General features: G+C 44.5%; 2 protein-coding genes across 3 annotated transcripts in view; both read right to left on the bottom strand.

Annotated features, from left to right (window-relative positions):
- Positions 1 to 27026, bottom strand: part of VIP (vasoactive intestinal peptide) — a 66244-nt gene that overhangs the window by 25933 nt on the left and 13285 nt on the right. The gene's annotated exons all lie outside the window — the stretch shown is intronic.
- Positions 2166 to 27026, bottom strand: part of MYCT1 (MYC target 1) — a 38170-nt gene continuing 13309 nt past the window's right edge. Inside the window, exon 2 of the mRNA XM_084624397.1 lies at positions 2166 to 4107. Within this exon, the coding sequence (XP_084480523.1) occupies positions 3575 to 4107 (533 nt within the window). The 3' untranslated portion in view covers positions 2166 to 3574. The remainder of the gene's footprint in view (positions 4108 to 27026) is intronic.

Raw genomic sequence — 27026 nt, 5'->3', positions numbered from 1 at the left:
GTATGCTTACCCACTTTCCTGGATCAAGGACATACTGCTCAAAACCCTGCCAGTTCGAACTCCTTTGAGCATATTTCTTAGAAAGATATCCAATCCTGATTTAAAGACTTAAGGTGACAGAGAATCTACTGCATACTGTGGTTCCAGTTAATTACTCTCACTTTTAAACATTTGAGCCTTGTTTCCCATTAGAATTTTTTTAGTATCAGGTTCTAGCCACTGGATCTTATTATCATAGAATAAATGCTGAACTTGACACTATTTATATAACTTTTCCAGCTCTTTATGTCTGCTTTCTACAGCAAGGATTTTACATATAAATTAGTTCTTTCACATGTAAAATGTAGCTTAAGGAAAATCATGCAGTACAGATTATAATTTCTACCTTTATTTCACATTTCAAAGTCTCCACAATGCTTACAAAATATTCATATCCATTATTGTTTAAGCTGTTAGTTAAGCAGCTGACTTCCAAATTGGTTATGCACAAAATATTTCAAATTTTTAACTCCTCTAATCCAGGGAATGTAAAACAGTTTTTGTGTCCAATGAAGATTTCAAGAGAAAAAAATACAGTACATTATAGCTTTTCTTCCTATATTACTTACTAAATATAGTGTAATACAAGGAATAATATATCATGTAAAGCTCTATTGCAAATCCTGCATTTATAACCCATAAGTACATATTCAGTTATTTTAAAATTATTTCTCTGTGAAGGAATTTCTAACACCTTGGTTACATACTGTGGACCAAATCCTCCTTGCTGTTCTCATTCAAGTAGACCACTAAAGTCAATGAGCAAGGGGGGCAGGGTTAGATGCAATTTTTCATGGGCATGTTACAACAGATGCCATTATCTGCAAGAGAGATACTGTGTAAGCCTTTAGAGTAGAGTGAAGCCTACTGTAAATCTAAATAAAAACAATAAGAGATCTAATACAATAATAGAACTGATTGCTGTATTATGGGAAAGGGTAAATAACACTTCTCTCTTCACTATTTTAGGGCCATATCCTGCCATCACTGGAGTCAGATGGCATTTTCAGATCTAGTAGTGTTCTTAGTTTACTCTAATCCATACTTTCTAAAATAAAATGCTGTATGCAATCTGTATGGACAATGCGGAGCTCTAGCAATCAGGTTTAACTTCTTAAAATGAAAAAAAGCCAGTCTGTCTGATACATTCAAATTAGTTTGCCTTTACAGTTAGAAAGCTGGACAGGTTGTTTAGAATTAATAGTAATGGTTGCAAAGAGAAAATAGCAGGTTTAGAGACTGCAGTGATAAGAGCAGTTATGGTTACTCTGGGCCCATTCATGAGAGGGGCTGAGCACTGCAATGCAATGCTGACCCTGGAGGAAGTTTAAGGTGTTATCCACTTTGTCTGTTCCTGAGAGCTGCTCCCATTAACTACAACTGTGGTTGCAGGTCCTCAGTAGATGCACAGAATCAGACCCTCTAAGGATCAGGCCCACTGTAACTAATACCTCTTCCCCTAACCCTCCGTAAGAGCCAAAAAGTTCTTAATCAGCCAGGAATGGTAGCATTGCACAGCAGCAGGGCTGGATTAAGGCAGGGGCTTTAAGGGGGGGGGGGGCCTGCAAAAATAAATCACAGGCAGCGATCTCCGGGCCCCTAAAAGAGGCGCTCAGGCAGGCTGCCTGCCTGCCAGAGCCCTGCACCACTTCCGGAAGCGGCCAGCCGCTGGCACGTCTCTGCGGCCCCTGGCGCAGGGGGGTGAGGAGGGGAAGGAGGCGGCTCCATGTGCTGCCCCTGTCCCCAGCACCATCCCCGCAGCTCCCATTGGCTGGTTCCTGGCCAATGGGAGCTGTGGGGAGGTGGCACTTGCGGGGACAGCACTTGTGGGCGCAGGTAGCATACGGAGACCCGCTGCCCGCCTCCAAGGGGCGCTCAGAGACAGGCTAGCAGCCAGCCGCTTCTGGGAGCAGTGTGGGGCTATGGCCGGCAGGCAGGCATCCTGAGCCCTGCTGCACTGCCGGCCAGAAGCCACCTGTGGTAAGCACCTCCCAGCTGGAGCCTGCACCTCACACCCCCTTCTGCACCCCAACCCCCTGCCCCAGATCAGAATCCTCTGCTGCACCCAAACTCCCTCCCAAACCCGCACCACCTCTGCACCCCAACCCCCTGCCCCAGCCCCCTCCTGCACCAAACTCCCTCTGAGGAAAAAGACTTGTATACAGGGGTTCCACACAATCTAATAGCCCCTGGCCCACAGGAGAGTTAATCCGGCCCTGCACAGCAGGTGAAATGCCCTTCTCTGTGTTCAAGTCTGAGACTATCCACCATGGAAATGATCCAGCTCCCGTTGCAGTCAATGGGAGTGGAATCAGGCTCCATGTGTCTGTGCTATCTTCGTTGCTCCCAAGCCTGGACTTCTCACATGTGAATACAATCAGTCACCGCTAAGCCTGTGGGCCAGCATGTTATAATAGCTCTACAGGTCTGACAGTCAAAAACAGGCGTTAATCTGTCCTAAGCATCTCCATACCCTAAAGCAGTTTCATTATTTTAGACTGAAGGCTTGACATCCTGGAGTCAATGGGAGTTTTGACATTGAATTTGGTGGGGCCAGGATTCCGCCCTAGACGTCTAAGAAATTTTGTTTTAGCAAAATGCAGGATTTCACTGTATTATACATCAGGAAGGATGAAACGTTAGTACAAACTGAAAAACAATTTAAAGAAAGGAAATGAGTATTCCCATAGAAAAACAGGAAGCTCAAATAAAAAACAGTTGCCATTCATGTTGTTTATCTTAGGGACCAAGACTAGTATCCTTGTAACCTTATAGGGTAATAAAATGTGACCCCTGTTAGGTTGCAGGACGAAGTCCTTTTATAGAGTTATTCCTTTTTAATGTCAGTTAGAAATTTCTCCCATGGCACAAATGTTGGGACACTCCATCTTTTTTTGCCATATTTTTGGGAATTTGTGGTAAACAGGACTGGCCTGTGGTCATTTGGAGCCCCCTACAAATATCAAAACAGGGGCCCTAGTACCTGCCACAAGACTGTGACACTAAAACCACTTTAAACTCTACTTCTTCCAAGGGATTCCTGAGCTATAGGAAACCCTGTGGTTCAGGAGGCATAGAACCAGCCCAGGATGTAAGAGATGAAGGAAAGTATCTAATGAAAACTTAAGACTCACAGACAAATGTATAAGAACAAGATTTCTAACAAACATAATGAATGGGTGAACTTTGCAGGAAATTAATAAGCGATTATCAACAAATGGTTCCTAATGTGGCTCATTTAAGTTGCCAGTTTTGTAGCCTGCAGAAGTTTCTTTCTTCTAAACTAAAAGCCTTACAATGATTACAGATTAAAGGTATAATATAAATTCAGAATTACACTGCAGACCAGTTCAGTTGGGGCTGCAGGATACCACACCTTGCCCTAGCAAATCACTGTCATCTGTGCATGTCCCTTGTGTTTGCCTGCAGCATGCCACAGCACCAGGGAGCTTCCCAGAGGCCTTCAGAGCATACAGAAAATCTGCTTCAGATGATGGAGAGTCCTTCTTTTAAAGGAACAAAGAAAGACTTCAGTTCAAGAGTCTGGAAAAGCTTTAATGATGGTCTCATAGGCAGGAGGAGGTGTTTGTGTTGAATGGCAGATGCGGAGGCTGTTGTTGGACCAGTGGAATTCAGGACGAGTTAAGCTGTTGGTGGTGGTCCCCACAAGGGTAGTGGTGGTGGTGGTGGGAGACAGAGTAATCAGCTGACTGTTAGTTTCCACAGGGAGCGGAGGGCATTGCAAAAAGGGGTGGAAAGTGGAGGCTCGGAAGCTTGACTTTCTTGGGAAGGAGTTGGCTTGCTCCAGGGAGGCTTGTCGCTGGAACGTGAGGCTGGCCAGGCTGAGATTGCTACGACGTTCACAGCTGTTGTTACGGTAGAATCCAGTCCTGTTGGCAGCATGGCCCTGAGAAGCAGGTCTGGAACGGCGGCTAGAGATTGATGAGCTCCACTGTGAAATGTGCGCACTGGCTCTGCGACGGGACAGGCAAGTAAACAAAGCCCAGATTATCCCTCCAATCACCAATCCAATCACCATGGACACCGAGAAGGCTATTATCATCTGACCTAAAACACAGAAAATAAACATCAAGGTTGCTTTATTTACCATACAGACTATTCAGTCTAGAAAATGAATTTGATATGGCAGGCTTCTTAAAACGTGCCCAAACAATAAGGATTAAAGATGTTCGTTTAGTGACATTACAGAGGGCACATGCAACTTGTAATTATGGTGCAATAGAAACACAGGGTTTGATGCTGATCTCACTGACACTAGTTTTTAACAGTGTGACTCCAGTCAGTAACTCCTGTTTGATACCAAAGAGAGCAAGGGAAGACTGAAAGTGGCAGGTACTCATGACCTTGCAGGAGGCTGTTAGTACCTATTACAATCAGATGCAGACCAGATGTACCGTTCTACCGGAAAAGCACTGAGATTACTTTGGTCAGAGGTGGCCACTGAAACACAAAAAGCTGATGGACCTTTCCCTCCTCCTGACCCCCAGTTTTGGGGACATATAAATGTCAAGCTGTCATTGCACAAAGTGTAAATTTCTAGCCCTCTTACACATGCCTGCACTCTAATAATCAGCATTGAGAGGCTCTGGAAAATATCCTAGCTAGGATAATTTTCTTATCCACATGATCAGCAGTGTAACAGAAAAAGGATCAATTTTTTCCTCAGACATCCCCATCCATTTCTAAAAATGGGTGAGCCACTTCAGCTAACTCTTTACCTATTTCTAGAACTGAGCACAAGCAAACCTTGCACTGAGGTTCTAAAAGGTATGGTGATGTGTGTGTGAGTATAATATTTCCATTCACTTCATATGCTTTTGCATTCTCAGGTTCTAGATAGAACTAAAAATACCACAGACCTCATATGCGAGCTTATTAGATTTTCAGATATTTTGGACAAGCTCCAAATAAGCAACTGACATTTTGGAAGTTTAGGAGACCAGTCCAGATCCCTAAATATGAACATTTGGAGTTTTCCCCCTTGACTACTTCTTGCCTGTTACTTCTGCTCTCTGATATGTATGGTTCTTAGCAGCATTCCCAAATGGGGATGAACAAGTGAAGACAGGTCAGAGGATAATTGCATGGGATATTGTCTGAGAGCATTATTCCCAGCTGGGAACATTCTGGCATCTATTCAGCTCCAAAGTGGCAAAGTCTGAACACAGTCAAACTGAGACACCTTTCTGGCCCACAAACTCCTGGCAGAGCATTGTGCTGTATGGCTGACTGAGCCAAAAGTAATGTAGTTTTCCCCTGTCCAATTAATGTTAATAGGAATAGGCCAGCTACATGCAGGAGCCTGTTCTGCAACTCTCAGTTATGGAAACAGAGATCTAAATAGTTACCAGCAACATTCAGGTGAGTTCATATTCATTATACTCCATTCAAAATGCCTTCACAGAGGCACAATGCTTTACAGGGCTCCTCATTTGCATGGTGTGGGGAGCAATTTGTTATGCCCATTTATGTGTCCAAACAGCTTTCCTGGCCATTGGATAGGAGGGCAGAGCCATATCTCTTTCTAATTACTGCCCAGTTGCTCCCAGCATGAATCACCTTGAGAACAGCCCATACACTTCCACAAGTGCCAGAGGTGCCACTTGGGTAGCCATGACTCCCTCCTACTTCCCTGAACAACCACGGAAGGGTACAGTCTAGCCCTTATGATGACTTTTTGTCATCTAAACCAGAATACATGAGTGTACTTTGGGGACTGTCTGGGAATTGACTTTCTATCTAAGAGGTTTTATACTGCCACCCATCACCACAGTATCTGAGCACTTACTCTGTCCCAGTGACAGAGGCAACAGGGCATGCTGTCTCGTCAGCATTTCAGCAGCCCGGAGTCCAGCCAGTGACTATAGTGATCACTGAGCCCCGCGGAGAGGATCTGGCCCCAAATGACTATAGCCAGACATTTTTACCACCTATACATGCAAGTAAACATGTCACATTATTAAAATCATGCAGAGAAATTGACAAAATATTGAGCTCAGCACTTCAGTCCTTTCCCCAACTGTTACCCATCCAACTAGAACACTCAGCTGTTATTAAACTTCTGTGCCTTTATATGCAAATTAACAAATACAGAGTCAAAGTCCTCTATAGTGTTATTCTACTGAGGTCAGACAGACTATTGCAGTGTCTACACATTAAATCTCATTTCCTTTCACAAAGCATACATTTTAGCCTCCTCTTTTGTTACTTCAGTCATTTAGCTGGACACACAGATCCCAATCCCTCTCCCGTACACACACCCAGAACTCACCTGCTTCCACAGAAAATGTGGATGCACTGTGGCAACTCTAAAGGGTAACATTTATCCCCATGCAGTGGGCCAGCATAGAGCGTAGGCACCAATGAAGCCCTAAGGGTATGTCTACACTGCAATTTAACACCCATAGCTGGCCTGTGTCAGCTGACTTGGCCTCACGGGGCTCAGGCTAATGGGCTTGGATCCTGGGCTCTGGGACCCTGCAGTTAAACAGCCCCTTAGTCTGAGCACCATGAGCCCAAATCAGCTGATGGGACCAGCTGCGGGCTTTTTATTGCAGTGTGGACATACCCAAGGAGCTTTAGTGGGTCTTATATGGTGTATAGTCCTTGTGTTAGCCCCCTGCAAAACATGAATTTCATCCAAATGTAGTAAATACTGAAAACTGCATCTATTGATTTGTGAATCTATATCCATACATTTCCATTCTAGAATGCTCAGTCATCAAAAGCAACAAGTACATTAGAGAAAGTATTACAATGCTTCACTCTAGCAGAACTTGCCACACCTGGGTTTTTGGGGCATTGGTGGCTTTACACAAATTACTGTGACCTCCACGCAGTCTCTCAGAAGAGCTAGAGCAGCCTCAAGCTCTAACTTGCCCTGGCAGATAGTGTCTCCTAAGGAGCTGTGATCAGGGGGCCTGTATGGGCCATGCTGAGAATGCTACACTCAGGGCAGAATGCAAGGAATGGGGCAGAAAATCCCCCAACTGGTGGTTTATTCAATTATTAGATTCACCAAGCCAATAACAAAACAGCTTCTGTAATACCACACTTGTCACCAAGAAGCCAAACACAGTCCCCTTTAAGCATTCCAGCCCTTGACTTCCATCTAGACACTCAAGTCTAATATAATGAGAGGTTATTTAAAACCTGATTCACCATATGTGAAGTCCACCAATCCCAAAAGACCAGAGACTTATCTCCAGGTCAATATGAGTCTCAGATCTTACCCAAAAAGAAAAGGAGGACTTATGGCACCTTAGAGACTAACAAATTTATTTGAGCATAAGCTTTCGTGAGCTACAGCTCACCTCATCGGATGCATTCAGTGGAAAATACAGTGGGGAGATTTATATACACAGAGAACGTGAAACAATGGGTGTTACCATACAAAAAGAAAAGGAGTACTTGTGGCACCTTAGAGACTAACCAATTTATTAGAGCATAAGCTTTCGTGAGCTACAGCTCACTTCATCAGATGCATATCGTGGAAACTGCAGCAGACTTTATATATACACAGAGAATATGAAACAATACCTCCTCCCACCCCACTGTCCTGCTGGTAATAGCTTATCTAAAGTGATCATCAGGTGGGCCATTTCCAGCACAAATCCAGGTTTTCTCACCCTCCACCCCCCCACACAAATTCACTCTCCTGCTGGTGATAGCCCATCCAAAGTGACAACTCTTTACACAATGTGCATGACAATCAAGTTGGGCTATTTCCTGCACAAATCCAGGTTTTCTCACATCCCCCCCACCCCCCATACACACACAAACTCACTCTCCTGCTGGTAATAGCTCATCCAAACTGACTACTCTTCAAGTTTAAATCCAAGGTAAACCAGAACATCTGGGGGGGGGGTAGGAAAAAACAAGAGGAAACAGGCTACCTTGCATAATGACTTAGCCACTCCCAGTCTCTATTTAAGCCTAAATTAATAGTATCCAATTTGCAAATGAATTCCAATTCAGCAGTTTCTCGCTGGAGTCTGGATTTGAAGTTTTTTTGTTTTAAGATAGCGACCTTCAAGTCTGTGATTGCGTGACCAGAGAGATTGAAGTGTTCTCCGACTGGTTTATGAATGTTATAATTCTTGACATCTGATTTGTGTCCATTTATTCTTTTACGTAGAGACTGTCCAGTTTGACCAATGTACATGGCAGAGGGGCATTGCTGGCACATGATGGCATATATCACATTGGTGGATGTGCAGGTATACGAGCCTCTGATAGTGTGACTGATGTTATTAGGCCCTGTGATGGTGTCCCCTGAATAGATATGTGGGCACAATTGGCAACGGGCTTTGTTGCAAGGATAAGTTCCTGGGTTAGTAGTTCTGTTGTGTGGTATGTGGTTGTTGGTGAGTATTTGCTTCAGGTTGCGGGGCTGTCTGTAGACAAGGACTGGCCTGTCTCCCAAGATTTGTGAGAGTGTTGGGTCATCCTTTAGGATAGGTTGTAGATCCTTAATAATGCGTTGGAGGGGTTTTAGTTGGGGGCTGAAGGTGACGGCTAGTGGCGTTCTGTTATTTTCTTTGTTAGGCCTGTCCTGTAGTAGGTAACTTCTGGGAACTCTTCTGGCTCTATCAATCTGTTTCTTTACTTCTGCAGGTGGGTATTGTAGTTGTAAGAAAGCTTGACAGAGATCTTGTAGGTGTTTGTCTCTGTCTGAGGGGTTGGAGCAAATGCGGTTGTATCGCAGAGCTTGGCTGTAGACGATGGATCGTGTGGTGTGGTCAGGGTGAAAGCTGGAGGCATGCAGGTAGGAATAGCGGTCAGTAGGTTTCCGGTATAGGGTGGTGTTTATGTGACCATTGTTTATTAGCACTGTAGTGTCCAGGAAGTGGATCTCTTGTGTGGACTGGACCAGGCTGAGGTTGGTGGTGGGATGGAAATTGTTGAAATCATGGTGGAATTCCTCAAGGGCTTCTTTTCCATGGGTCCAGATGATGAAGATGTCATCAATATAGCGCAAGTAGAGTAGGGGCTTTAGGGGACGAGAGCTGAGGAAGCGTTGTTCTAAATCAGCCATAAAAATGTTGGCATACTGTGGGGCCATGCGGGTACCCATAGCAGTGCCGCTGATCTGAAGGTATACATTGTCCCCAAATGTGAAATAGTTATGGGTAAGGACAAAGTCACAAAGTTCAGCCACCAGGTTAGCCGTGACATTATCGGGGATAGTGTTCTTGACGGCTTGTAGTCCATCTTTGTGTGGAATGTTGGTGTAGAGGGCTTCTACATCCATAGTGGCCAGGATGGTGTTATCAGGAAGATCACTGATGGATTGAAGTTTCCTCAGGAAGTCAGTGGTGTCTCAAAGGTAGCTGGGAGTGCTGGTAGCGTAGGGCCTGAGGAGGGAGTCTACATAGCCAGACAATCCTGCTGTCAGGGTGCCAATGCCTGAGATGATGGGGCGCCCAGGATTTCCAGGTTTATGGATCTTGGGTAGTAGATAGAATATCCCAGGTCGGGGTTCCAGGGGTGTGTCTGTGCGGATTTGATCTTGTGCTTTTTCTGGAAGTTTCTTGAGCAAATGCTGTAGTTGCTTTTGGTAACTCTCAGTGGGATCAGAGGGTAATGGCTTGTAGAAACTCGTGTTGGAGAGCTGCCGAGCAGCCTCTTGTTCATATTCCGACCTATTCATGATGACAACAGCACCTCCTTTGTCAGCCTTTTTGATTATGATGTCAGAGTTGTTTCTGAGGCTGTGGATGGCATTGCGTTCCGCATGGCTGAGGTTATGGGGCAAGTGATGCTGCTTTTCCACAATTTCAGCCTGTGCACGTCGGCGGAAGCACTCTATGTAGAAGTCCAGTCTGCTGTTTCGACCTTCAGGAGGAGTCCACCTAGAATCCCTCTTTCTGTAGTGTTGGTAGGGAGACCTCTGTGGATTAGTATGCTGTTCAGAAGTATTTTGGAAATATTCCTTGAGTCGGAGACGTCGAAAATAGGATTCTAGGTCACCACAGAACTGTATCATGTTCGTGGGGGTGGAGGGGCAGAAGGAGAGGCCCCGAGATAGAACAGCTGCTTCTGCTGGGCTGAGAGTATAGTTGGATAGGTTAACAATATTGCTAGGTGGGTTGAGGGAACCATTGCTGTGGCCCCTTGTAGCATGCACATTTGGGGACAATGTATACCTTCAGATCAGCAGCACTGCTATGGGTACCCGCATGGCCCCACAGTATGCCAACATTTTTATGGCTGATTTAGAACAACGCTTCCTCAGCTCTCGTCCCCTAAAGCCCCTACTCTACTTGCGCTATATTGATGACATCTTCATCATCTGGACCCATGGAAAAGAAGCCCTTGAGGAATTCCACCATGATTTCAACAATTTCCATCCCACCACCAACCTCAGCCTGGTCCAGTCCACACAAGAGATCCACTTCCTGGACACTACAGTGCTAATAAACAATGGTCACATAAACACCACCCTATACCGGAAACCTACTGACCGCTATTCCTACCTGCATGCCTCCAGCTTTCACCCTGACCACACCACACGATCCATCGTCTACAGCCAAGCTCTGCGATACAACCGCATTTGCTCCAACCCCTCAGACAGAGACAAACACCTACAAGATCTCTGTCAAGCTTTCTTACAACTACAATACCCACCTGCAGAAGTAAAGAAACAGATTGATAGAGCCAGAAGAGTTCCCAGAAGTTACCTACTACAGGACAGGCCTAACAAAGAAAATAACAGAACGCCACTAGCCGTCACCTTCAGCCCCCAACTAAAACCCCTCCAACGCATTATTAAGGATCTACAACCTATCCTAAAGGATGACCCAACACTCTCACAAATCTTGGGAGACAGGCCAGTCCTTGCCTACAGACAGCCCCGCAACCTGAAGCAAATACTCACCAACAACCACATACCACACAACAGAACCACTAACCCAGGAACTTATCCTTGCAACAAAGCCCGTTGCCAATTGTGCCCACATATCTGTTCAGGGGACACCATCACAGGGCCTAATAACATCAGTCACACTATCAGAGGCTCGTTCACCTGCACATCCACCAATGTGATATATGCCATCATGTGCCAGCAATGCCCCTCTGCCATGTACATTGGTCAAACTGGACAGTCTCTACGTAAAAGAATAAATGGACACAAATCAGATGTCAAGAATTATAACATTCATAAACCAGTCAGAGAACACTTCAATCTCTCTGGTCACGCAATCACAGACATGAAGGTCGCTATCTTAAAACAAAAAAACTTCAAATCCAGACTCCAGCGAGAAACTGCTGAATTGGAATTCATTTGCAAATTGGATACTATTAATTTAGGCTTAAATAGAGACTTGGAGTGGCTAAGTCATTATGCAAGGTAGCCTGTTTCCTCTTGTTTTTTCCTACCCCCCCCCCCCAGATGTTCTGGTTTACCTTGGATTTAAACTTGAAGAGTGGTCAGTTTGGATGAGCTATTACCAGCAGGAGAGTGAGTTTGTGTGTGTATGGGGTGGGGGGGGAATGTGAGAAAACCTGGATTTGTGCAGGAAATAGCCCAACTTGATTGTCATGCACATTGTGTAAAGAGTTGTCACTTTGGATGGGCTATCACCAGCAGGAGAGTGAATTTGTGTGGGGGGGTGGAGGGTGAGAAAACCTGGATTTGTGCTGGAAATGGCCCACCTGATGATCACTTTAGATAAGCTATTACCAGCAGGACAGTGGGGTGGGAGGAGGTATTGTTTCATATTCTCTGTGTATATATAAAGTCTGCTGCAGTTTCCACGATATGCATCTGATGAAGTGAGCTGTAGCTCACGAAAGCTTATGCTCTAATAAATTGGTTAGTCTCTAAGGTGCCACAAGTACTCCTTTTCTTTTTGCGAATACAGACTAACAGGGCTGTTACTCTGAAACCTGTTACCATACAGACTGTAACAAGAGAGTGATCACTTAAGGTGAGCTATTACCAGCAGGAGAGCGGGGATGGGGCGGGGGACTCTTTTCTCAGCCAATACCTTCTGCAACAGCCATTCAAACTATCAAGACAGTTCACAGGTGATTTACTATGTGGAATTACAAGCTCCCAGGGGAGATTAGGACAATAATATTATTATACCACAAGTCCCCATCTAAATGATAATATCCCCTTTTGATCTCCAAGTCAATAGAATGCAGTAATGAAGCATTATAAGACAGAAATAGAATATAGCATCTACACGTTAATTCAATCATGTTGTTAGATTGCTAATAGAATGCAGATAAACATAGACACATTTAGCTGTTACTCTTTCATTCTCTAACAATACAGGCAAACAGGTTAAAGATTCTAGTCTACTTTAACATGGCTTTGATAGATCTCTGCAAGGAATGGCCCTCTTTACCATTGCAATAACCTTTTGAAATGTCCTTAAGGGTTGCTTACAGGTGACCTAGTTTGCTGATTGTTTAACCATCACTGGCTCAGCATTACAGGAGCCAATCCACCAAGCAGGATTGCTACAGTGTAATCTTCTTCCCCATCTGCCCACCCCTGAGATGTCCGCAGCCCACCCTGGGAAGTCCCACAAAGAAGAGCAATGAGAGACCAAGGATCTGGCCCATGGTCTCAATCATATCCTGTCGACACTAGCTTTCATTGGATGGGGGCTGCAAAAGCACCAGGAGGAATCTTGCCTGATAGAGAATTCCTCCTGGAGCTCCCTGCTGCACAGGGAAGTACACCCACCTGTACACCCCTTTGGGGTATCTTGTACTTTAGGGGACACTAAGAGCAGTGCCTACACTTGGCAACTCTGGAAAGAGTGGGTAAGACTTGTTGCATCCTCCCATCCTCTGGCTCATACCTGTGGCAACTGAACTGTATTTAAAATAAATACACCATTTAATGATTTAGGGTCTAGTCCAGGCCCAAGCACAGTGCTTGCTTTGTGAGTATCTCATTTTCCTTTTGTGTGCTTAGACTCCATCAGAAAGTATAACATCCTTGTGAGCACAAGATCTACCAGCTGCATTGTGAGGTACTGATAATTGTATTGAAATTGTTAACTCTCGCTTTAAATGCTCAGTGGGTTTTCCTGGTCCTCCATGCATGGTAGGGGGCTCTTTGTGCAATCTGGGCCTAGTAGCAGTCAGATAGCAACAGACAGGCAGCTTACATTAAGATGGGGTGAATTGTGCCTCTTTGTTTAGGGAGCAGCCTGTTTTGTCTCTCTCTGTTTTGGGTTCTTGTGTTGACAAGGCTCTAGATTTTAAGAAATAAAAATAGAGTTACAGTGCAACCTTTCAAAAATATGTTTTTATCTAACCTTTCTATGTGTATGCCATTAACATAACATGTACCACACCAAGAGGGTAAACAAAGGTTTCATTTGAAAGGCTTCAGTTTCAAATGGTACATTTTAAAAGTAACTAAGTCATTGGTGATTGACAGACCTGGGTAGCCTTGCCAGTGAATTTCCAAACTTTTCTCCAACTGAGGGCTAGATTATCCCTAGGGAGCCTCTTCATAACCCCCACCCTCTGCTTTATGTCTCATTCAAGGTCCAAGGCAGAATTCCATTCCCTGGGCTCAGAGGACTGTGGAGTTTGCTCCTTCCCTATAATCCTAGGTAGAACACTGCTCTGCCAAGGGTGGCACAGTGGAACTGGGCCCACAACTAACCCCACCCCACTAGCAAGTTGAACTGACTATCTAAATGGGGGAATATGTAGTGCCCTACAAAAAGATGTAGTAGCAGGTGTGCAAGATGCTTCCCACTGTAGCCACCTGCATGGAACTTGGAACATGGGCTGCAGGAGGAAAGAGTTTTGAAAGAAACCAATTAATCAGTCAGTGTGCACATGCTGCAAATACTAGCTGAAGTTGCAGAACCTTTGTAAACAGTAGCTTTAATAAAGACGGGGGGTTGGAACAATTTGTACAGTGAGGGTGCTGAGAGCCATTGAACCAAACTGTATACCAGGGGTAGTCAATAGGCAGATTGTGGGCCAAATATGGCCCGCCAGATGTTTTTGAATGGACCCTGAAATATTTTTATTTATTATTAGCATTATTCTTATTTTTTTTATTATTTTCTCCAGAGTCTACCAAGAAATCTGGACCTTGACAAAAATAACTGACTTAACCCTGTATATCATGGAAACTTCTTCAAGCTCCCCCATACTCCAGCACCTATGAATAAAGATCCAGATTAGCTTTTCAAACGTGGAGTCCACTCATATTGTTACCTGGCACGTGAAACATCCAGAACTCCCCCTGGGGTGAGGCAGCTCCTTACTGTGGACTATAACTAAAGGACCTAATTAAAGACCATTGAAGTCAGTTGAAAGATCCCTGTTGATTTCAATGGCATTTGGAGCAGTCCCAGATACTGCAATCTACTCTAAGTTTTTGGGCCACCACATTCTTTTATTACTGTTTTATTAAAAAGGGGAATAATTTAGTAATCTTATCTGAAATTTAACAGAGGTTTTTGTTTGGGAATATTAACTCAGTGTCAGGCAGGAGAATCCTTGCTCTGAATTCAAGTGCACAGCCTGCTGTAGAGAAGGATTTATTCATGTAAGGGCAAGCCTCTATTTCTCCACAATAATTGAGAGGGATTCCCTCCCCCACTAAAATCTCACAGCAGCTGCACAGAACATAAAATAAATAAATAAATAAATAAATGAAATGCTATGTACCAGACAAGCAAATTCTACTGTATGGAGGCTCTAGCAGATTCATGCACAGAGCACATCATGTTCAAGCTGCTTGGCTTTGGTTGGGGTGAAGGAGGATACATCAGAAAGAGTCTGTTGTACAATGAAGGATTATTTTTGCCCCTTCCCTTTTTAACTTCTTTCCCTCTCATGTTCCTGCAAGCATTTCCTCCCTTGTGCTGGGGCAGTGGATCAGCACATGTTGACGAGACAAAACTTGATTCAACCCAAAGCATGCGTGCTAGTTGGAGACTCATTTTTCCCTACTGCCCAATCCACAAACTACAGTGTTTTGAAGCTAGAAACAATGGTTGATCGGGTATTTTCACACCAGCCCATCTCAGGCATGCAAACTTACAGACTGCAAGCCAGTCAAATGGTCTTCTTCATCATAATTTTGCCTTAATGCTAAATGAAATAATCTGTGATATGGAAAACCATACTTGAGCAGGTGTTTGAAATTTAGTGTAGAACACAGACTAATGGACAAAAGATGAATTGCACCTGCATCCAATCAGCAAACTCTTAAATAACTGGAATAGAGAAACTGTGAGGATTGTGACTATTCTGCTATAATAAAGCAATCTCTTCTCAAGTGAGGTTGTCAGCCAAAGTTCATTCTGTAGTCTGATTCATGCAAGATCACAAGTAACAAACTAAATACATTTTGCTAGCACTGATGAAGTAAGGAGTTGAACCTGCTAGGGTTTGGACTTTGCTTCTAAGAAGCCCAGCAAGGTACTTGAGGCTCAGATCAATAAGCTAACCCGTGTGGCATACACCGTTGTTGTTGTGTGTAGTTTGCCAAAACAACGTCCCTACAACTGACAAGTGTTTAGAATTATTTTATTCCCTGATCTTTATCACCCTCTGATTGTTTGTAACAAATCCCTGATTCAATAGACTGAGTGAATCAGTGGGTTGGCAGAATGAACCAGCTGCGATCTTTGTCATGGCAAATGTTGGAAAAGGGTCACAGTGTGGTGATGGTGAAAAGAACAGAAGTGATTGCTCGCAGCACAGACTGATTCAGGTAATGGGGACACTGGGAAAACAGATGCTGTGGAGGCTTACACAGCCGGCCTGGATGGTGGTGGGTTAAGCAGGCAGCTACTTAACACTCCTCTACCTGAAGGGTTTCTAGAAGCTTCCAGAAATAAACCATTAGCCAAACTGAGTAAATAGGAAAATCATGAGTCCCTGAGGTGGTGTTATTATGTTTGCCACCCGGAGAACAATGCTCTTGAACAGAGGTTTACATTTCATAACCAAGCCGCCTACCTAGTAACAAGATTGCCCTCTGCTGGCAATCTATACTGATGAAAGTAGAGCAGCAGATAAAATAGTTCAGAGGTTGTTATGCTAGAAGTACTCACAGCAAACATTCAGGAGATGGAGAGCACCACGACCAATACTCTATTTGGTAACTACTAGAAACTCAGGAAGATTCTGAGCTCTCTGGTGTAGACTCTTGGGTTAGTATCCTGCTCAGAGTTTGGAACGCTCGTGTGCAGGGGAAACGTTCAAACAAACTTTGTGAAGTACTGTTTACAAGGGATTTGTGACTGTTTGCATGAAACTCTACCTGTCTTACAGTTGGAGCACTAAACTTGCTTTGTAGCTACGTTACCGGTCTTTGTTCTTGATAAAAAGCTGAAAAGAAAAGTTTAAGATGCCATATGAAAATCATAAAAACCAAGTCAAAGCTCACTTGATTTCCCTAGTGACCAGCATTGAAAGGGATAATAAAGACAGAGTAATTGTAATGACCAAGAGGAAACATCTAGACATCACCATGTTTTAATTTCCTGACAGCAGCACAGTCGTTTAAAGAACTAAGCAAAGCAGTAACTGGGTCTTCTAAAGAATCCTGTGTGAAGGCAGTCATAGAAACTGTTACTTCAGGGCTTCAGCCTATTTTCCTAAACGCTACTGAAATAGCAACAAACAGTTTTCATCTGCTCACATGTGCGGTGCACAAGCCTCCAGCACAACATTGCTGTCTGTCTTGTAAAGACAGAGTTGGAGTAACATGCACTTTTAAAGAATTTAAACCAATTGAATGTACTGATACAGTGAACATAATTCCACAGTGCAATATTGAATAACCTTTTATTGTAGTAACTACTTAGCTAATAAGACTATCCTATAAAACTGACAGTAAAATCATTTACACTTTTGATAAAGTATTTAACAGTGCGGTTAAAATGGAGTCTTCACAAATGAAGAGGGATTTCTTTAATGAGGTACATGGCAGTTAGCAGCACATTACAATAAAGAAAATGTACAGTATTGGATCAAAGGTGCAGATCTTCAGCTTGATGTAAGGACTTGAGCGTATGTGATACTTTTAATAGGTCCTGAATATTAACCCCTGAAATTCTATAATATTTTTGTTGGCTGCCTGATGCTGAAGGAAATCCTGTTGGAACCTAAAGCATTAGAGACATTTCTCAAAAACAGTCCCCCATTAAGTAGAAATCTGTGACCACTGAAATGCTGCCAAGGTCAGTGGAGAGAATTCTGCTGATGGATTTAACTTCTGCATCACCAGTTCAAAAATATCCCATGTGTTTCCTTAATGAATCAACTTATATTCTCCATTCCTTGTTCATATTGTCTCATTTCCCCCCATTATTTCCCCTCCATGTATTTCTTGTTTTCACTTGGAGATTGTCTAATTTTTTAGCAGTTAGTGCCTTTTGTTGAATACTGACTTCAGGCTGGTAACACAGAGGGACCCCTAGTCTAACCTATATAGATTCTTATAACACTCTCATCACCATAAAATCTGATTTCCAGCCACTAGTATTAAATTTAGTGTAGCAGGGAAATTAGAAATTGCATCTTCTTTTTTCTTTTCCTTTTTTTTTCTTTCTTTTTTTTTTGTGCATGCCATTTTGAGAATACAACTCTAAGTTCTCATCCAGTAGTAATAGGCCCTTCAATTAATTATCTGTTGCTAAGTGTTCTGTTTCTCATTTTGCCACAGTCTTCCTATGTGATCTTGGGTAAAAACACTTGACCTCTCTCTTTCACAGTTTTCCCCTCTTTAAAATGAGAATAATACTACCTACGCTACAGAAGTGTTGTGAGGCTTAATTCATTAATGTGTATAAAGGGCGATGAGACCATTACACGAAAGGTGTTGATATAAATTCAGAATAGTACTATTATTATTGCCTGTAGCTAGTATAATACAATTTTAAAAACTAGGTATTTAAAAGTATGGACATATCAATTAAATATTCAAATACACCCATGAGTCTCATAATCTCTTAAATAAATGTACAAGTGTAATATATTCCATTTCCTACGCAAAGAAATAACTTTAACTTTGTCTTCATATGCCTTCATGGCCTCATTCTATAGAAAAGAGAGATTTTTACACACCCTGCTACGTATTACAGGTAAAGCATGGACTATAAAGCAGCACCACATATGACCCACAGATCATCTAGTTTGCTCACCTGCTCTGGGCCAGAAATACTAACATCTTACCTCCTACCCTTTGTGAGCCGACTGGAAACTTGAGCCTCCTGCAACCCAGCATCCTACTTGTGTTAAGAGGCTGCATATTTCTCCATAATCTTCAAACTCCTCCATTTACAGTCTCTCTTGTTTGTATGTATGTGAGTAAATGGTTGTCTAATTTTATCTGGCAAAATATAGTGTTTCAGTGACTCAGTCATTATTTAACAATAATGCTTTATATATATTCAGTATACGGGGACAAAAAGAACCATGATCCCCTTCTAAAAGCATTCTTAAAGAAGTCATTTGTAAAATTGCCATGTCTGGAAAGGCATGTTCTCAGTTTTTCAGAAGAAAATATGCTGCACCCTAAGAGTTAGCTTTTTGCATTTTGAAATGGTAAAGGTGGTGGTTTGTTTTGGAAGAGTCAGTAGAGGGCTGATTGTGGATCTTATAATGGAGCACTGGTTGCAGCCTTAGCTATAATATGGCTCCATATTCAATCACTTAAATTAGACTCATGCAAGAAGTTAAAATTCTGCTAAAAAGAGTGAGGAAAATACTAGTCAGTACTAAACTGTGTTCCGTATGACACTGAACTTCTTTCACTTCCTCCCCCGATACAGGGCATAAGATTGGGTTATGTGTGGAAGGATAGTCTTATAAAGCACAAGACTGTGACCCAGGCAACTTAGCTCTATTTAGTGCTCTTCCACGTACTTCTTTTGTGACTGTGAGCAAGTTACCCTGCCTCTCCGTGCTGCAGCTTACTCATCTGGAAAATGAGGACAATAACACTTGTAATAATAATACATAACTCACAGGAAGACTGAAGCTAACTTTATGAATGTAGGAGGAACACTTTGTTTCATGCACTTTAATGTTAAAGCAGCCCAAGGTAATCAGATGGAAGCCGCTTGGTAACAACAAAGTATTATTCTTCAAAAGGCTTTAAAATGAGGGCTCAGTAACAAGAATAACTGAAGAACAGTTCTTGGCCCCATGACATGCTGGTCAGATCTGATACTGGATCCTGCTAGATTTTGACATGTTTGATCCTTAAATCTAGAATTCACCTGCGTGTAACTTAGCCTCCAGAGAAGAGAGAGCACAAAGAAAGCTTGTTTCCTTGTGTTGCTACTGGTGCAGACACATTCAAACACTGGCTGAGTCCTTGGCAGAAGAAATACCCTTGACCTCCTCCTAAACTACTTCCAGGGCTTGGAATCTTTTCTCAAATGAGAAAAATCCATGACCCTTTGGGGAGCTATCAGCTGTGGGAATAAACAGCGGCCCTCACCTGAGCAGCACAGTAACTGTTGCACAGATTTTTTTGGCAAATACAGTGTAAAATATATTTGATTAACTTAACCAAATAATACTATTAAGCAATGTTTTCTTGGCCTTTCTCCCTCCTACCACTACACTTGGTCTTGTTCCTCCAGTGGAATGGTTGAGCCCTGAGAAAGCAGTGATTGTATGAGCAAAAGGATCAGGAAAGTAGCAGTTAGCAGAAGGCAACATACATAGGCTGCAGGGACAGCACACAAGCATGAGATCATGCCCCCTCACCACTACTGGGTTTGTTTTCATCCAGCCACAGCCACTGTAATGTTTACTTCAGGTTTAGCAGAAAAATGGCAAAGGGAAACTAAGGGCATGGCTGCACTTGCAGATGTAGAGTGCTTTGAGTTAAACCCACTTTCGGAGAGCGCAGTAGGGAAAGCGCTGCAGTCTGTCCACACTGACAGGAACAAGTACACTGGCGTGGCCACATTTGCAGCACTTGCAGCGGCATTGGGAGCGGTGCATGATGGGCAGCTATCCCACAGAGCACCTCTTCCCATTCTGGTGCTGTGGCTTGTGGGAAGGGGGCAGGGAGTGCGGGGCATTCTGGGTCCTGTCCCAACACCCCGTGATGCATCAGTTCGCATCCCAGCAATCCCTGCACTTCCGTCCACGTTTGGCACCATCTTTCAACGTTTTTTGTACTGCGCACTCTGTCTTCCTTTTTGGTCCGCAGGAATGGATCCCAAACTGCTGAGGAGTATGCTGACAAGTCTCGCCAGCACGTCACGTTTGACAGTCGAGTTATTTCTTATGATCCAAAGTGACAGTGAGGGCTCCAACGACGATTTCAACTCGAGTAACGCATATGACACGAGTTTGCTTGTGGCATTCACGGACACGCTCACCACCGTGGAACGCTGCTTTTGGGCTCAGGAAACAAGCACTGAGTGGTGGGATCACATCGTCATACAAGTCTGGGATGACGAGCAGTGGCTGCAGAACTTTCAGATGAGAAAAGCCACTTTCATGGGGCTGTGTGAGGAGCTTGCCCCCACCCTGCGGTGCAAGGACACGAGATTGAGAGCTGTCCTGCCGGTGGAGAAGCGGGTGGCTATTGCAGTCTGGAAGTTAGGAACTCCAGACAGCTACCGATCGGTCACTAACCAGTTTGGAGTGGGAAAGTCGACCGTTGGACTCGTGTTGATGCAAGTTTGCAGGGCCATTAATCGCATCCTGCTCAGAAGAACCAAGACTCTGGGTAGGGTGCATGACATTGTGGATGGCTTTGCACAAATGGGTTTCCCTAACTGCAGAGGGGCGATAGATGGCACACATATTCCAATTCTGGCACCAGCTCACCTCGCCTCCGAGTACGTTAATAGGAAGGGGTATTTCTCTATGGTTCTCCAGGCTCTTGTGGATCACCATGATATTAATGCAGGCTGACCCAGAAAGGTGCATGACACACACATCTTTCGGAACACTGGCTTCCTCAGGAAGCTGCAAGTCGGGACTTTTTTCCCAGACCAGATGATCACCTTAGGGGAAGTCGAAATGTCCATTGTGATCCTTGGAGACCCCGCTTACCCTTTAATGCTGTGGCTCATGGAACCATACACAGGGAGCCTTGACAGCAGCAAGGAGTGGTTCAACAACAGGCTGAGCCAGTGCAGAATGACTGTGGAGTGTGCTTTTGACTGTTTAAAGAGCTGCTGGCGCTCTCTGTATAGGAAGCTGGATGTGGCTGATGACAGCATCCCCATGGTTATATCCGTGTTCTGTACTTTCCGTAACATTTGTGAAGGGAAGGGTGAACAATTCACTCAGGCATGGAACTCGGAGGTTCAATACATGGAGGCTGAATTTGAACAGCCAGAGAGCAGGGCTATTAGAGGGGCCCAGCACAGGGCTGCAAGGATTAGGGATGCCTTGAGGAAGCAATCTGAGGCTGAAAGCCACCAGTAGTGTCTGGTGCCCTGCATGGGAGTGAAGTGCAGTGGTTCTAATGTTAGTAGGAATCTGTGTTTGCTACTCTGACTTGCAGTGCCTGTTTCTTTCCTGGGCTAAGGTATCTTTTACTTTATGCAATAATAAAGAATGTTTTCAAAGCCAAAAAATCCATTTATTGAAAAGAAAATTCCTTTATTGAAAAGAAACACAACTGCTCGGGAAACAGAAAGGGCAAAGGGGAGGGGTGGGGAATGGTACAATCACAGATTTGCGTATGTCCTGTTATCATACTCAGCCTTCCTGTCTGGAGTGCTGTGCAATGAGTGCTGCACTTCAGGATGGCTATACTGCATGGTGATGGGGGTTGAGTGCAGAGGGTAAGGGACATAGTTTTCAGGGCTGGGTGGTGAAGCTACCGGTGTTGAAGGCAGCTGGTGGTGGTAAGAACCCAGCTCTTGGGGAAAGTGGGTTGGAGGTGACATGGGGGCGCAAGGGAAAGAGTTTTGGGACAAGGGCTGCGGGGGGGGGGGGGTCAGGCACAGTAGTGCTCCGCCTGCATGGGTAGGAGCACCTGGATTGGTAGGAGCGCCACTTGGTGCTCCATTATGCTTATCAGCCAATCCGTGTTTTGCTGCCAGAGCACCGTGCTTCTGTGCTGGCGTTCCTCATGCTGCTGGCAGATCCTCCTTTCACTGTCCCGCCACTCCTGCACTTTTCGATTTTCATTACTTGAATGCTGCATTACTTCATGCCACATGTCTTCCTTGCTTCTACGTGGCCTCTTTCTGATTCTTTGGAGTCTTTCAGCCGGTGATAACACGGATGGCTGAGATCTCAAGGTTGCATCTGTAAAGGCAAAATGTAACACTTCACAGAGGCAGCATTGTTCACACCAGACAGAGCAATGATTCCCCCGTACTTAAGGGCAAGCACAGTCTACACAATAGCATAATTTGCTCGTCCCAAAGCGAGTGCACATAACCCACAGGAGCCCCAAAATGGTGAGTAAGCACAGGGTCAAGCGTGACTGATTGTTTCCCGGCTGTACTGTCCTCTGGGTTTCTGTGCCTTGGGGAGAGCCAACAGCAGTAGGGGAACCCTATACTGAACACTGTCCCCACATTTTCCACAGGAGTTCTTCCTGGAAGATATCTTGCTGCTGAAGGTGTCCTGGGAAGCAAGGGAGGGTCTTCTACCGCAATGTGGATTCCGCCCTGGCCCATATGCAGCTTGCCTGTGTGCAGCAATGGTCCCCCCGCCCCTCATGGCACAGTGGCATGGACAAGTTAGCCTTAGTGGGTCAAGGACCACAGTGGCTCTCCTGAGAAACCTGTGCAAGCGCATTACCCAAGTTCTCACTGAGGCCTTTGAAGAGATCACTGAGGCTGATTACTGCAATGGGAGAGAGCACATCAACGTCCTATTCCGCATCTAGGCATGCATGCAGCCCTAACCCTCCTCACCCCAAGAGCCTGCACCTTCCCAAAATAAAAACTGCTTACCAGGAACCTCCTCTGGTTTCTGTCCTTCCCCAAGCACCGGCTGCTGCGATTGGCTACCTTCCTCCTGGCTTGAGAACAGCTCCTGGCCGCATGGATCTAGGGATTCTGGGGTGTCTTCCTCCACTGGAGCACCCTCGCTCCTGCTTTGCTCCTCCTCCTTCTCCCACCTTGTTGAACTGGGCTCTGAAGTGTCCATGGTGGTACTCGGAGTGGAGGTGGGGTCGACCCCAAGTATCACGTCCGGCTCTTTGTAAAAACGGCAGGTCGCCAGGGCAGCAATGGAGTGGCTGTTTTCCTCATGGGCTTTGCAGTAGGTGTTCCACAAGTCCTTCACTTTATTCCTGCACTGCACCAAGTCCCGGTCATGGCCCCCTTCCATTATGTCCCTGGATATCTGCCCAAAGGTATCATAATTCCTATGGCTGGAGAACAGCTAAGACTGGACAGTTTCCTCCCCCCAAACACTGATGAGGCCCAGCACCTCGCCATTGCTTCATACTGGGGATCGCCTGGTGTGTGGAGGCATGGTCACCTGGAAAGATTTGCTGAGAGTACTCCAAGCCTGGCTGAGGAAACAGGCAGGGGATTTTCAAAATTCCCAGAGAATTTAAAGGGTGGGTCTGATGGTTGGTCACCTGAGGGCAGGGCAGTAGAGTTCAAAGTGATGACCAGAGTGGCTAGAATAGGCATTGTGGGACACTTCTGGAGGCCGATCACAGTGCATAACAGACCAGGGCGTCCACACTGGTGCTGCAGCACTCCAGTGGTGGTGCACAAAACTTTATTCCACTTGCCGAGGTGGAGTACAAGCAACGCTCTAGCCATGGAGTCAGAACGCTCCGCGTGCCTTACCAGTGTGGACGGGTAGTGAGCTAGTCGCAAGTGTAGCCAAGCCCTAAGTTCCCAGTACAATGCACAGTTTCTCTCCCCAGTGGATTTGCATCTATGTAGCTTGTGATTTGCTTTATCTGCTTGTCTGTGTGGATACCAAGATTCATCGATGACTTCATCTGAATTATACCAAGGATACATTTGGTGTCTTCTCTGCCAAATCTTTAGCCTCAACAGTCCCTTGATAGTGACATCAGAGCAGTTACACCCGTCTAAAACTGGTCTAAATAGACTCCTCAGAAGAGGGTGCATTTGTGTTTTAGTTTTATATTTACTGAAGTTTATATAAAGGATAATAGTCTATATTTGACATACAGTAATGAAGGGGCTAGCTAGAAAACAAAACACAGTAACATAGCTGACACACCACTGTCCCTCCCAAGGAAATGGTGCCTCCTTTCAAACTATGACCTCTACTCATACTCATGATCAAATTGGGAGGAAGTTTCAGCTTCCTGCAGTTGTTGGGTGGGTTGCAAAATTGGCAAGTGCATGGGTGAATGCAAAGTTGCTTCAGGTGCTCCTTAGTAACATAGAAAGACAACAAAAGCAGCAGTGGAAGAGACATCCTGCAACAATGTTGCCAAAGACATAAGAAATCTGACTGACAAACTGCTTACAAATCCCTCGTTCTCAAATATTACTGATGAGTACAGAGACATGACGTGCTGGAAAAGTGGCTGGGAAGATGAATAATGGCTTTCTACATCATAAACATAAATCCTGTCTTTTCTTCTTCAGGTACATGAATATTTCTAATAGATTTGGTGGGGGGGGGGGAACCCTTAGGATTTACAGAGCAATGAGAATCACTGCTGTTGGTTTGCCAGAGGAATGGCACTACATATAGGTGCCACCGTCACGAATATTGTAGGGGTAGATGACCAAAGGAGACTAAGGTTCAGCACTGCAATACCTAACTGTAGGCCCCTTGTCACCAGCGGAATCCTCAGCCCTGAGTTAGGCATCCAGGCTCCCTGTATATAATGCATAGGAACAATTAGGTGGCTTAGTAAGGGATTCACAAAAGCCAATGTGGTAAGTTGCAAGTCACCTAATCGAGCCAGTTGGAAATGCCAAGGGGACAGGAAGCCTAGGCCAGAGAGAGGCACCTATCTTCACTTGGAATTCACTGCTGTGAACCCACTCCTGGAGCTAAGCACCTAAGCTAAGTCAGTCCTTCCTGGCAAAAAAGTTAGGAGGAGGTGAGATGCTGTTGCCCCACCTACAGCCTGCTGCTGGTCAGGGCCCTCACCTCTGATATGCGTGACATAGGTTCAAGTCCCCACTCTGCCTGATTTGAAGCAGGGACTTGAATTCAGGTCTCCCATATCCCACATGAGTGCCCCAACCACTGGAGAGTATTCGGGGTGGAGACTCTCTTAGTGTTTCCTAGTGAAGTTGTTCCACTTTCCATAAAATACTTAAACAGTCATTGGGCCAGAAAAAGTAAGAATGAATGACTCTCCAGCCCAATGGTTAGAGCTATAGAGTCATTCCAGTCCCTGCTCCAAAGAACAGTTAAATATTTCCTACAAAGTGAAACAGCTTCAACAAAAGGCTCACTCCTGAATGCCCAGTATCCCAATAATTAGGGCATTTGCCTGGGAGCTGGGAAACCTAGGTTCAAGTCCCTGCACTGAATCACACAAAGTGGGAACTTGAACTCACATCTCCCACATCCTGGGTTATAAACAGGAAGAAGCATGCTCACTGGCAGCTGTATTTTGTGCAAGGCCCAATCTGATAAGCCAGCTCTTAGGCAGCCTCTGAGCATGCCTACTGGATTAGGCTCCACAGGTGAGATTGGCAAGGGAATGCCTAGTTTGAGGATCTCACCAGGGTTTAAGCACTCAGTAGTGACAGAACTTAGTTGGCTTTGTGCATCCCACTGGCAGAAATGTAGGCTTCTATGGGACTTTACAGGAAGAAATGTAGGTGACTAGGGAATTTAGGAACCTACACGGTTAGGCAGCCACTGAGCAGGGTTTTTGAGGGTCTAAATTTTGGATGTGAGCACTAATCTGGCAGTTAGGCACCTAAATCCCTTTGCAGATCAAGCTCTTACTGAGTACTCCTTCCATTCTCCAACTGCCTTTCATTTACATCCACACTCCTGATGCTATTTCTACTTGTCAGACTAAACAAGAACAAATGTTTGAAATGAAAGCAGTGTCTCAAATAGTTTAATCTGGGGCAATTATAGCAGTGCTATACCTTGTGTCACTTGTACTCCATTACAGTATGGTCATTGCCCTCATCCCCTCTGATTTAAAGCTAAGCCCCTGGCCCAGCCTGTCCTGTAGCCACTTTGTCATACCACTAGTCAGGGTGGCATCGATCCCTCGAGGTCGAGAATGATCTCCTTCACAGGTCTTATTTTTCATGGGTCCTTTGGTGACTGAAGTCTGATTCATGAGCCACAGGCTCATTGGCAGACATTGCAGGTGGTGCTGGAAGCATAAGTGCTGACTTTTGTTTTTGCTGGTGGTTGCTTTGGAAGGAGCAATGTGTGTTTGGGGGGAGCTATTTTCTGTTTATTTATACACTTCTTTCATATTCTAGTTACTGAATGTGTTTATCACTGGTATCTTTACTATTTTAATAATGATTCAATTGTTATGAATTACATAATTACATTATCATGAATTACATTATATTAAGATCATTGCAATCACCTACAAGCTGCCTTCACTAACATCCCAGTTAAAGACATTATGTGTCACTGTCGCTTTCTGGATGAAAGTGTCAGCAATCTTATTTATATCTAGGTTCCCTGGTATTATTTTGATGCGTGTTAAGGACTGCTACATTATTCAGTTGTGTCTGTCCCATTGATGACCTGAGATAATTTTTAAGTCTTCTGAAGCTGGACAAAAAGCATCCCACAGTTCAGGATGATACAGGCACAGTGAGAAGGATTCTTATGAATTTGCAGTACTCTGGAAACATAGTGCTTCCAGAGTACTGCAAATTACTCCAAGATCTCTTTCTTGATGGGTAACAGCTAATTCAGGCACCAGCATTTTGTATGTATAGTTGGGATTACATTTTGCCATGTGTATTACTTCGCATTTAATATTGAATTTCATCTGCCATTTTGTTGCCAAGTCACCCAGTTTTGAGATCCCTTTGTAACTCTTTGCAGCCTGTTTTGAACTTAACTATCTTGAGTAGTTTTGT

Source organism: Lepidochelys olivacea (genome assembly GCF_965140295.1).
Source record: "Lepidochelys olivacea isolate rLepOli2 genome assembly, chromosome: 3".
Classification (NCBI taxonomy): Eukaryota; Metazoa; Chordata; order Testudines; family Cheloniidae; genus Lepidochelys; species Lepidochelys olivacea.
This window is presented reverse-complemented; position numbering and strand designations above follow the sequence as displayed.